This window comes from Bactrocera dorsalis, chromosome 1, assembly GCF_023373825.1.
Source record: "Bactrocera dorsalis isolate Fly_Bdor chromosome 1, ASM2337382v1, whole genome shotgun sequence".
NCBI lineage: Eukaryota > Metazoa > Arthropoda > Insecta > Diptera > Tephritidae > Bactrocera > Bactrocera dorsalis.
The window spans coordinates 78,075,231-78,089,100 of NC_064303.1; the positions used below are offsets into that span (position 1 = coordinate 78,075,231).

Here is a 13,870-nt window from a genome sequence, read left to right on the forward strand (position 1 = left end):
TATCTTATTAGTTAAATTTTTATTCGTCCACTTCTAAAACACAAATGTAAAAAAAAATGTAAAAATAGTGGAACCATCAGTTTCCGGTCTTTGGAGGTTTCACAGAACGTGAAACCTGAACGTGTTTATGTGTGATATATGTACGTACATACATATATCTAGAGAATAAAGCTTACACAATCTACAGTTTTGTTGTTTTTTTCATTATCATTTATATTGCATTTCATTTCCATTGAAAGTTACATTAAATAACTGTGAAACAACTTATTGAAAAGAAAATACTATAATACAATTTTCAAATACATGTACATATTTTTATAATATAATATAGAATATTTAATGGAAAACATAAAAACTTAATACAATATATAAAGATTGAAATATACATAAGTGTATATTTATATATGTATATAACAATATAATATTTAGCTACAACTTAATGCGAAAAAATCAAAAAAAGAGACCTGCAAACAATAACTAAAAACTAGAAACTATGATAAATAATTCGAAAAAATAGTATGAAAAAGTTATAGATTTGGTTTATTTAATTGAATTTAACACAGAAACCCTCCAAAACAAATGTGAACAAGCGCAGTTTTTTTTTTAATTTGTATTTCACTTTTTTTCAAATTTTTTGCAAAAATGTATTTTTTAATATTTCAAGTGCACTCTTAGCTATGAAAGTACACAAGTGTTTGAAGGGTGTAATTCCAAGATATTAAAACTGCGAAAGTTTTATATTCCAAATAACTGAATACTTAACTCCTAAATAAGCATTTATTAGTTACACAAATATATAATATGGTAAAATAGTGTTGCATATTTCAATTATAACATTTATGTATTTTCGCAAAGTAACAGATTTTAGTTTTAGTCATAATTGCTTGTTATGCATTTACACGATACAACTATAGCTAGAGAATATAAACGATTGTACGCATTCCATATTTTGTATTCGTTTTTCTTTTTAATCAGTTGATTGGTGCGCACAGCAACTGTAAAAAAAACTCCAGCTCCACAAACTTAAATAATGTTAAAAATGTTCAATTTTCATGTGATGAACAAAAAATAGACCGAAGTACTTAAATAGTGACAAGGACCGAAAAGTCCAACAGCCTGCCCGTTGGGCTTACCCAGGACCTGACTATGATGTGCGCTAGCACATCGCCTGCTCTAGCGGTGGCATGCAACAAACAGTATAAGCAACAAAAAAAAATTTATTGCATGCGCACGCACCTTTTGCAAGGGACTTTTCAATCAGCAAAATTGATGTGACACGTTTTCGATTGAACGCTCGCTCTCACAGTCGGGAAAAACAATTTAGGAAAAATAGAGGTTTGAACATACAAATATTAATTACGGAATAAATGCAATATAAAAGAATTTAATAAAAAGTACACCCATAATACTAAAAATACTAAAAATATTAATTTAAAATTTCACCGGGCCATATTTAATAAACAACATCTTGAAAAGTCGGATAGAAAAGTTAATATTAATAATTCAGAGAAGGAAATAATAAAAAGTATTCTTATAGCACATAATGCATATTAAGTCGTCAATTTCTCTTAAATTTTTCATTCAAAGTTAAAAATTATGATCCTCACCATGAGTGGCATATTTTTTTTTTAATATTTCTTTCACTGAATGGTGTTTAAACTTCTACGCGTATAGAGGAACCAATCAATTATTTACTTATTATTTTACTTCCTATTCATAGCCGCAAAGCAACCTCGCTAACTACGCCAATAACATAGCAGGCAGCAGAATCATTACACACGAAAACAGTTAATAAAATATTATCTTAAAATTGTTATAAACTAATATTATTACAAAAATACATGTTAAATATTCGGAGGAGTGGTCTTTTGAAAAAGAGAGCGAACGCAACCAACTACTCATGTGTCGCCCAACGCAAGCGGATTGTCTTTCAAAGAAGAGCTTATAAATTGATAATGATGAAAGGAATAGTGAACTTTGTTTCTACAACTTAAAAAAAATTACAATAAGTTATAAGTTTTTAGATTACAAAAATAAATTAAATGTTAACCACTTACAGCTTTTCGAGTTTAACATAATATACTAAGCTACCTTCACCATGAATTCTTGCGGTTATTCTATTGTACAAGTATAATGGCTAGCCTTCTTTGAATCATATATATGTATATATTTGAATTCAATATTTTCTCAAGCCTTTCCGCTTTGCATTGAGGTACCCAAGCCTCGCATAACTTCATACCAGATGCATTTGTTTACACAAGATAAGCCGCTGCGAGTCAAGAGTCCAACACCAGTTTTGCGCGGCCGCAATTAAATAAATGTTTTATGGAATACAGTTTTGGTAACTTTTGCGAACCAATCACTTGTCACTCGATATATGCAATGAATATTATGTGTATATGGTTCATTTAGATGTGAAATATGTATGGATAAGTATATACAGAAATAAATACCTCGCTCATTATGTCGAAAACTCTAATAATATACAATGCGTGTTAAAAATTTGATGGAAATGTTATATACACATATAATTTATTGTACATGACGCTACGATTACTTATATGTATGAATGCCAATGAGTTCTATGAAAAGATATATACATATGTATGTATCTGTGCAATTTATTAGTGTTATACTTTAATGTTTTTAAACTTCTCAACTGCAAAGCATTTTGAAATTTCAAAAGAGGATGCGGTATGTATATATTTTTGTGAAACAAAAAAATATTTAAATGTAAATAAGTATGCAATTGGAAGCTTGCTACCTAATTAAGAATCGAAGATTAGTTAATGTAACGAAAATTTAAAATTAACATAGAAACTTTAATATTAATTACTTAGTGGTATACTTCGAATATATCTAAAAAGCAGAATAGAAAAGTTATAGTTCTAAAATGCCAAACGATCTTGAAACTTTAAGATCAGGATAAAAAATTCTCAAGACGTTGTTTTCTACATTTTTATATGCTTGTAACTTTTAATGGAAAACTAATTTGCAAAACTGTGTTTTACTCAAAAGTAAAAATATTTTTAATATTTTATTATTTCAATAACATTTAAGTGATTTTCGAAGAAATGCTAAACTTCATACGCACATACTGCAGCCTCTAACTTGGTGCACCTGAAAGTAATGTACATACTTATGTATATGTAAAGAAAAAAACTAGATACAGAACAAAAAGTATTTTACAGGTTGATTCCAATTAAGACAAGATCCTTGTAAATGGTAAATGAATATAGATATTAATGAGCGTAATTTCAGAGCACCATACAAAGTCATTAGTCGTGCAGTAAAAAATTTAAATTAAAGTTTACAATGTTGGTGGGTCTACATTAGCCAAAATAATCCAGGCCCAATTTCTAGCGATAATTTCCATCACAAACCATATTTTTGATGTTATACCAGACACAGAAAGTAAGATATATTTTACGTTTAATACCTGATTTTCCGGTTACTTGTCGGTATGGCTGTATGTTAAGTATAAGCAACTATAACATGTGTTACAAAATACAGTGAACTTACTGATCTTCGTGAAACGATATTTATAAAATATTGTGGTATAGTATATAAGAATATGGAGGGAAAACTTACTTGGAGATTTCCAGGTAAAAATTAAAATCAAGTACCTATCTTTATCTCTTTTATCTATGGATATGAAATAAAATTATCGAAATTTAAATTCAGAATACGCAAAAAATTTAGGTACATACAAGTTTTTAATACAAATTTAACATCAAGTTACGTATTTGTATGTTTGTTTTTACGTATGTTTTTTAATCGTACAGTTGCCCAGTATATTGAAAGCCGCTCAATTACATACGTTATGCGAATCAACCAACGGGGCCATATATGTATGTATTTCACGTTTTAATTATGATGTATATATGTGCATGCACACATATATGCAGATGTGAATATGTATGTACGTTAAATTTCTTGTAGTATAATTTTAAATATAAAATCAGATATGTACATTTATTAGCATATGCTTTCTAGGCAGGCTTTCTAAGTGTACAAATAATAATGTTTACGTGCTTACAAATATTACGAAAAACTAAAAGTATGGTAAAGAAACATTAAATGATCGCTTACTCAGAATTTGCAAGCCGTGGCTAGATTATTTGTCTCGTGAGTTTTTTACATTTTATTTTAGTTTATTTTTTCAATTAGGTTGTTTGTTGGTTAATAGATATTGGTCAGTATTCTACCAAAAACTATTTAAAAAATTAATTGCAGACCTCAATTGACCAAAACCTGAATGAAAATGATCTTAAAAAACAAAAACAGAATAGATAGTAAAAAACAAAATAGAAAGTAAAATAAGAAGTTTGAAATAATTACAAAGTCAAGTTTTGTTAAATAAACGTATAATAAATTTTGTTACAAGGTTTACATCATTTGTAGGCACACTACTACGTAATTACGTAAATAAAATTAAAAGTTTTTTACTATGGGTATTCGTACGAATTCATAATTCAGCTAATTAATTCAAAAATTATCAGAGTGTTGTGGAACCCAGATTTCCCTAATTGTCAGAATTGCAAACCAATTTTGGTTTTTAATAGTGTCACAGTATTTGATTGGATTTTGGTATTTACGTAACAATAAAATAAATTAATTTGTTAACTTGCATTTCAAATCTATTAGTGACTATATTCTTGCCTACTGATAACAAAACCGATAAAATTGGTTTCCGTGATACCCAAAACCTACACAATTTCTGTTTCGAACATCAAACCAATATCTAAATTCGTGGCACTAACGACACTATCCTATAACACCCTTGAAAAATTTAGTTTAACAATTGGACTCTCTTAACCGGAGTAATTTAATTTGTTAATCCTCATTAATAAAATTAATTCGAAGATTGTAGCGTTGCTTCTGACAGCAATGCATGCCAAATTTCGTGGCGATATCTTGTCAAAAAAAGTTTCACATACAAGAACTTGGCCTTGATCGTTCAGTTTGTTTGGCAGTTCCATGCTATTAGGGTCCCATATCGGCGGTTCCGACAAATGAGCAGCTTTTTGGAGAGAAAAAGATGAGTAAGCATTTCAGATAGATATCTCATAAACTGAAACACTAGTTCGCGTATATACAGACAAACAGACGGACATGGCTAAATCGACTATATATTTCATAGAATATTCGACGCCTCCTTCCTTCTGGGTGTCTCGAACTTCTTGGCCAACATAATATACCCTGTTTGTATATAATAAATGAAATTACACCATAATATAATTAACATTCTTATTAAAATGTGAACAAAAAATTTCAGAATGTTTAGGGTAAAGGTATTTTAATTGAAACTGGGAGAGAAATTTCAAGAAAAAACTGATTTCCAAAAGTTTCTACATTTTGTCATTAAAAATTATATAACCAGGGACCGTAACAGTAAAGAGGAAGTGGGCAAAAAAATTAAGTTTAGTAAATATTTCTTTCTGACAAATTTTGATTTTTTATTTTTGTTTTTCTCATGAATTTTATGTTTCTATTTTGATGGCTTACTGTTATTTGGATTCGGTTATCACTCAAAAAACGAATTTTCATTAATTTAAATCTTTGAACAACTAAATTTTGAATCATAAAAACAAAGCAATGTAAAATAAAATAGCTCATTTTGACAGTATGGATCGAATTATTTTTAACAGATTGTTGCTTTTGGACTATCGACACAACGTTATATAATTGAATCATGGTTATGCGGTGAGTTTTTCATAACTCTTGCTCAATGAGAGTTGAAGGGTATGGGTTTTGTTTGTATTTGCCATATGAAAGTAATAGCGTGTCAAGGTAAAACAACTCAACTCTTTTTGCGTGAGTTTTTTACAACCTTGATTCAATTATTGACGGTTGTGTCGATACAGAACGTGCTTCCTCTTACGAAAGAAATGTTTGTATTCATAATGTGAAAACTAGTTGATTTTATTTGCTTACATTCTGATGATTTTATGTAATTTAAAAACTTTCCCATTCAGTTACCACCCAAAAATTTATGAAATTTTTTGTTTTGAATCATAAAAACAAAACAATAGAAAAGAAAACGGCTGATTTTGACATTATGGATCCAATTACTTAAAAAAAAAATTGTTTTTAAGCTATCGACACACCACAACCTTATATAATTGAATCATGCATACAGCTCACCGCATATCTATTATTCTGTGAGCAATAAATACAAGTTATGAAATAAGCGAAAAAGCCAAAATCAAAATATAACGATTATTTTATGAGGAAAAATAAAAATCAAATTTTAAGAGTTTTTCACAAATTTGTGTACTCTCAAAATTGTTCTGCTAGTACATCATTTACGCACATATGGGTCGGATTCATAACGATTTTTTAGTAAAAAATTATACAACAACTGTTATTTTCTGTCCCTGGGTATAATTTCTTTTTGAAATGGTTCTATATATACAGATGTATATACAGTAGCGGACAAAAAACGGGACACTTAGTTTTAGAGACTTTAAATTGATGTAGTGTTAACAAATCAAACTTTATTATACAAGTAAGTATTTATTTTAGTAAGTAGCTACAACAAAACGCTATTATTTATATTACTAAGTATACACATGGCTGCAAATAAAATAAAATGTGGAAAAAGTCCAAAACTGACTGAAGTTGATAAAACCACAATTTTGGCTTTGCGATCGCAAAACTTGAGTATACGAGAAATTAGTGGCAAAATAAGTTTTAGCAAAACTGCTGTCGGTACTTTCCTTCAGAAATATGCGAAGACTAAGTCTTTAAAACGCAAAACGGTTTCCGGACGCCCGAAGAAGACTACTATCAAGGATGACCACCATATTAAGCGGATTAGTATTCAGAACAGATTTAAAACAGCTGAAGACATCAGAAGCGAAATTCAGGAATTAAATGGAACCGAAATCAGTACACGAACAGTACGACGGCGCCTCCAAGAAGCCGGACTAACAGCCCGTCGACCTGCCAAAAAACCACTATTGACGGTAAAAATGCGACAAAAACGCCTCCAATGGGCGAAACTGCACAAAACCTGGACCAAAGAAGATTGGAGAAAAGTCATATTTTCAGATGAGTCTAAAATTAACATTTTCGGTTCAGACGGGATGTCGTACGTTCGCAGAAGAGTTGGTGAACGTTTCAGTAATGAGTGTGTCAAATGTACCGTCAGGCAAGGGGGGAGTCGGATGATCTGGGGGTGTTTTTCCTATCATGGTGTTGGGCATTTGGCCTTGATTGATGGAAATATTAACGCCAATAAATACCAACAGATCTTAAAGGAAAACCCGGTCCCTTCAATTGAAGACCACTTTTCCTATACGGACAACATGATTTTTCAGGATGATTCTGCGCCATGCCATCGGGCCAAATCGGTAAGTAACATTTTTTTATATTACATAACCTTAATAACATTTCATTTTTACAACGACATAGTTAATACACTTTTTAATTTTTTTCAGATAAAAAAATATTTAGCAGAATTGGGTGTTTTATCACTGGACTGGCCTGGTAACAGTCCTGATATAAACCCCATAGAAAACCTTTGGCACATCATGAAAGCGCGGATAACCAAGAAGAGACCAAGAACTTTGTCAGAACTTGACCGAATAATTGAAGACATTTGGTATAACGATATACCGGCACAAATTTTACAGTCGTTAGTTGATTCCATGCCGTGATAAAACCGTGATAAAAAACAGAGGAGGCGCCACGAAATATTAAATCAAAACATTTTGATGTCTCTATTATTATTACTAATTAAAAAAAAAATTGAGTTTTTATTGTATCGCGTTTAGTTTTGAGAACATTTTTTATAGTATCATAGTAAAAATTGAAATATCGGATATATTTTATTTCGGCTTCTAATAAAAAAATGGAAATATTTATTTTGAACTAAGTTATTTATTTTTGTTTCGAATACTTATATGAACCAATTTTCATGAAAATTTTTTTTATATAAGTTCACATTTTTAAATAAAATCAAATAATCACATATTTCTAAGGTGTCCACTTTTTTTGTCCGCTACTGTATACTTACGTATAATAATATATAAAGCTTTTAGTGAAAATAACAAAAAAACATATATACCAATCCTACCTCGTACTGTTCCGGAGCATATTCGAGAGTGTTTGATATACATACATATGTATTTTGTGCACAAGCTAGGAAATGAAATTCATATAAAAAGTAAACATATGTAAAAGGGCAATGAATGTTAAAAAGCTAATCTATGGTATATTTACGATTAATAATTACATTAATATAAACATATACCCCCTAGTTTTGATGACAAAAATTAAAGTAGAAATAGAGCAAAAGAGAAAGCTTATTGGAAGTTATTAGTAAAGACAGTATCTACGTGATAAATGTAAATGTTGTGTTTAATAGTAAATAAATTTATGTTCACTATGTCATGACAATCCAAATGTAAAATAAATATACATGAGTGAATACGTTTATATGATGTTATAAGACACATTCATACTTAACAATAATCACTTACAATGTACAAGAGTTGCAAAAAACTTACGTTTTCTTTTAAATCTATTACTTGTGTTTCATTGATTGGTTTAAAATGACTTTCTTTAAACATATCTTATCTTACTTTAAATTGAATATTCGCAGATAACTAAAAAAAATAAACAAATATTTTTAGTAAATGAGTACGTATATACATAGCTTTGAAAAACAGAAGTTAAAACTAAAATCGGTTCACTGAATAATAAAGAAAGTTAACAATTTCAAACATTCAATAATTAAACACCACATTAACCCAAAACGCATTTCACAGTGCTTTAGTTTAATATACCAATGTTCATAAGTGCTCATTAACCCCCATATTCTTTGCGTAGCAGGCTTGGTGATTGAATGGTTGCTTATGTACTGACATATTTATTAGATGTGATGATACGATTTTGGTTAAAATAGGGCGCATAGAAGAACTAAGAGAAGTACAAAGTTGTTTTCTATAACAACAATGTTGCTTAAAAGTACACTCTTTATGTGATAATAACTTTTAAATAGTGATAATTTAAAAGTAAGTTTACTAGTAAATATGAAGAATAGTTTAAAGGAATTTGAACTTGCTTGTTGTTACAGTTCTAGTCGTTGTTGTTATGTTGTGCTCCCTTTATAATAAGGGTTACATTCTACTGCCATATTTGCTCCATGAGTGGTTTGATTTTATTATAATCGCTACTGGGTGATAATGTGCTCATTAATTCATTGTGTAATAAGTTTGCCTTATATCGACTCCTCTTATAATATGCATTGCATTGCTTTTTCATGTGATGTCTATTTGTTGTATAGCATTTGATATTCTTTAGTTATTTTAAACTTAAAATTTTTTTTAGGCGATGCTAAATGCATTATTGCTTATTCCGTATTTATTCTTCTGGTGGATATAATAACGGCAACCGCATTCCTAACAGCGCCGTTGCCAAACAAAGTGATGATGGTGCACATTGTGCAACGGATCACCGAAACCGTGGCATCATTTGCAGTACAGGATGACCTGCCGGTAACATGACACCCATACCGGGCATATGCATCCCCGGTGGTATCTGAATAGCTTGCATTGGTAGCAATCCTACATAAAAGCAAAGAAAAATATTATATTTCTATATTACTATGCATAGTTTATACCTTTAAATTATTTGAATATATATACACTAACCTGGTATTCCCGGCAAACTACCAGGCGCACGCAACATATTACCACCCAGTAGGGGAGTATGTGGTCCCAAAGGCATGGCGGGACGTAGCATCGGTTGCATCAGTTGCATTTGTCCTGGTAACGGCATCTACAGGGCACCGCAGAATGACAGCAACAAATTAGATAAAGATAAAAAATAATACATCAACGAATTCAATTGGTTATTTGACAGAGCGAAAGCAACGGCTTCGCACACATTTCAGTTACACAAAAATCATCTAACGTCATTTATATTATTTATTAATTAAATTATGTATTATATAGAGTAGTGGTGGCGTATAAAATATAAATGTACTGTTTATTTTTTGTTTCGCATTACAATGAATATAAAAGGCGTTTTGGTAATAGAAGTATAATAGAAAAACGTACTTACTTTAGCCGTTTCTACTCACTTTCTCGCGTACTCACTTTTACACTAAGCTTAACAATATTACTCTTATGGAATATATGCCTAATGAAATCTAATTATATATAAAATTTTTTGCAAAAATTTCGTATATTTGAATTGAATAAATCACTTTTGATCAAACTTAGCTTTAAAAATTGCATTAAAGAGATCATACATAAATATGTTACTAGTTGGAAAAATATAATGATATAATATATACCATTTGATAGTTAGCCTGGGTTACACCCGAGTTTTGTTATACAAACTCGTAATGTTTTGGCATTCCTTTTCATCGTGAAATTTCCATTGTTTCAATCGCACTCGGTATTTATTGAGAATTTACATTACGTTGTGAAATTTGAATTTTATCAAGCATTTAATATGCAAAATATAAAAAAATAGTAAATAATTAATAAAATTTATGAAAGGGAATGCAGAAAATTGTCTGACCCGGGTTCTCGTGAAGATACCTTGGGCAACACCAAAGAAGAATTTCTTCATAACGAGCAAAAAAGTTTCTGTGTGTAAACCCAATCTTGCACAACTTTTTATCATATGCTGTAATTCAATTATATGTAATAAAAAATCAAGAAGAAACTTATGTATGAAACAAATAATACTAATTATAAAACTCAGAGTTTCTTTCGAATGCTTATTTAGTAAATGGATACTTTTTCAAAATAAATTGATCTCACAAACCTCAAGCTCTTTAATTATTTTAATGTTTTATCCGCTTGAGTCCCAGAGAGTCCGAAAAAGGGGATTCGGATTACATTTCCAAAGTATTTTAATCTGTCCTTATTGGTGAATGTTGTCAACAAAGCAAATAATAATTTACATATCCATGAAAATCTATTTTTTAATATTTATATTTTTGTTTATATAACTTTTTTTCAGCACATTTTTTTTAACTGCGTTTGCCATTTTTATTTACTTTGTTTTAAATAATCACATTTAGATCCCAATAAATATAGTTACTATGTTAAGTTAATCACCTTCCGACAGTTTTAAACAAAATTCATAATCACAACGCGTAGATATTACTAAGAGATATTTTATCATTCCTATTTAGATTTTTTTGAGTAATTTTGACTAATGTGATTACAAGATAATTAAGAGAAGTGAGATAATTGCATATAGTATGTTGATAGAGATGTGTGATTACAATGCTGAGTAACGAGCGTGAGTTAAAAGATTAAATGCAAAGGGAATGAGAAATGGAAAACAATTGGGACTTGTGTATAAGAAGCTGGATATTACCGTCATCACTTTAGTATTCAGTAGGTAAGTATGTGTTGATAAACATAATACTGAGTTTAAATTTCATCTAATTAGGTGTGGATAATTTTGGTCTTGCACTTACACTTAAATACTATATTATTTATAATAAAGTTTATGGTAAATGCAATATTTGTTGTAATTGCATAACAATTAAATACACTAAATGCCCCATCACTATTGTAATTTACGGAAAAAATAACATTGAGATATTTTTAAGACATATCAATTAATCAACCAACCAACTCAGCAACTATTTATTACGACAATTTATTTATGTATACTAATATTGTGAAAATTGTACTTACATGATATTATCTTTTCTTTGCTTTTAATGAATTTATTGTTACTTATCTTATTTCAATATCAAACATTTCTTTGACTGTTGGTTTACTTGTACACTCAAACTGCTTGTGTTCTGACACATCGCTTTAGGCTGTTGCCAAAAACCTAGATTAATCTTAAAAGTCTGCTAAATGAAAATATGTGTACTTTTATGTTTTTAAATACTTCAAATAAAAGGTAATAGCCCATAGGATTTTCAGTAATAGAATAATAGGCATTCACTTATGTATAATTAATACCAAAGTAATTGGGCGATAAATACATCGAATCAGCAACTCTTTTTAAAATTCTAAAAGCTTTTTAGAAGCCATTTAAAGAAAACATCTGATATGTTATAAAACAAGTATCAGCATGATCTTCAGTGGAAAGATTTTGAAAAGATTTTTCTCTTATAGTAACTATTTAACAACGTTTCTTATATTTTTGCAGGCCTACATAAACAATAATATAAATGTTTATCTAATCGACCTAAAAACGACGAAAAATTAGAGTTTTGTTAAAATAATCAGGTAATATAAAAATACTTACTCTTGCTACACTCTTTTCTTAGTTAGAACTCGTTATTTGTGGTTATTAATTTTGCCTGATTTCAGAAACATGACATTCCATAATAATATATTTATCGATTCCCGTTGGCACAAGTCAAATTGAGAAAATTTTAAATTTACAGTAATAGCAAAGACTATGAAGGACATGTGCTAATTTTTTTACTGGATTATTTTCTCAGTATAATGGTTTCCTTTAGCCATATTCTCCATCTCTCTCTACTCTATGAACTATTCAACATATTAAAGTTTTTTGTATTTGGGCCGTTCTATAGACCATAATTGCACGTAGAAGTTATGTACGAAGTTTTATCGGGATCTTTGCTCATTTATTTCGACGGACATACATGGCAAAATTATATGGGACTGACAATAAGCCTTCTCTAAAAATTTATGAAAACTACAGATTAAAATAATTTACAGTAATTGCAATCATATTTATAAAAATTAGCAAATACATATGTTTATTTAAATACATAATGTGCTTAAGTTGGATTGCAATGTACGACTAAGCTAATGTAGTGCTTGGGGAAAAGTAGGAATTGGTATCGCTGATTTTTGGTACTAATAAGAGAAACACTCCAAATTACTGCAAGGAAATATGTAAGCCCAGAAAACATGTTCATTCCATCTCATTAAGATGTTTCGCATATTGATATTTAAATATCGTATTAAGTCAATCGGGAGGCCAAAATCGCCATTCGGTGTTAAGAGGGACTAAGGGAGATTCCAGACCTATTTTCGGTAAGTACACACATTTTTTTTATTGATTACTTAATACATACTCAAAATAAATATAAATTTTTATTGAGAATATAAGCATTTCGAGACCAGATGTTCAAAAACCGATACAGTTTGTTCGGTTCGCAACCCCCTTGCACGTATTGACTCGAAAACAGCTAGAATCTGATATAATTCCAAAGGGTTTAAATGGAAAGTACTGGGCTTATCTACATATAACCAAATCCTGATTGATCAAATTTTTTAATTTTTTTTTTATTGTAGCACTTTGTACAATAGATTTCAACATAAGGGGCCATCCATTAATTACGTCACACCTTGAAGGAGGGGGTAGGGTATCATTCAGAAGTGACATTGTGTGACAAAGGGCAGGGGGGTCAAAAGCTTTGTGACATCACATTTCAAAAGACAACGACGCTAAGTTTGATCCATTATTACTACAGATATTATTGGGGGGAGTTCAAAATGTGACAACTTGCGACAAGGACGGGGGGAGGGGTTAAAAAGACCTTAAATTCGTGTGACGTAATTTAAGGATGGCCCCTAACTATCATATGGTGTGTGGGGTTATTACCAGATTTCAACTCATATCATGAAATTCTGAAATTAATATTCTAAGTAAACTTAGTACTTAATGCAAATAAAATAGTTTGAGTCATGTACAAAAAGATTATAATAGACTTTTAAACAAATTGTATACTACATGTGACTCTTCCTAAAGTAACCCCTGTCCCCATTTCAAATTTAGAAGCGTAATTAGTGACTGGGTTACGGCACTTTATATTCTTTTAATTGTTGGTGTTTACTTGTGTAATATTGGAGAATCTGAAATATAAATCCAACACATTGAAGCTTGAAAAATATTTATAGCA

At 30.1% G+C, this 13,870-nt stretch overlaps 2 protein-coding genes across 8 annotated transcripts in view; one reads left to right on the forward strand and one right to left on the reverse strand.

The window, feature by feature from the left end:
• The window catches only part of LOC125776853 (SAFB-like transcription modulator), a 502,085-nt gene that overhangs the window by 411,110 nt on the left and 77,105 nt on the right, over positions 1-13,870 (forward strand). The window lies entirely within an intron of this gene.
• Positions 1-13,870, reverse strand: part of LOC105224561 (BUB3-interacting and GLEBS motif-containing protein ZNF207) — a 48,918-nt gene that overhangs the window by 31,136 nt on the left and 3,912 nt on the right. The window contains exons 6-7 of one of the 7 annotated variants that reach the window (XM_049450431.1): positions 9,663-9,789; positions 9,074-9,575 (exon numbers count right to left, since the gene is read on the reverse strand). The exons of 3 other annotated variants lie outside the window; for them this stretch is intronic. In XM_049450431.1, coding sequence (XP_049306388.1) covers positions 9,463-9,575; positions 9,663-9,789 — 240 coding nt within the window. In that variant the 3' untranslated portion in view covers positions 9,074-9,462. Of the gene's footprint in view, positions 1-9,073; positions 9,576-9,662; positions 9,790-11,577; positions 13,824-13,870 lie in introns of those variants that run through there. 3 more of the 7 variants (XR_007422021.1, XM_049450437.1, XM_049450444.1) reach the window with 3 other exon arrangements.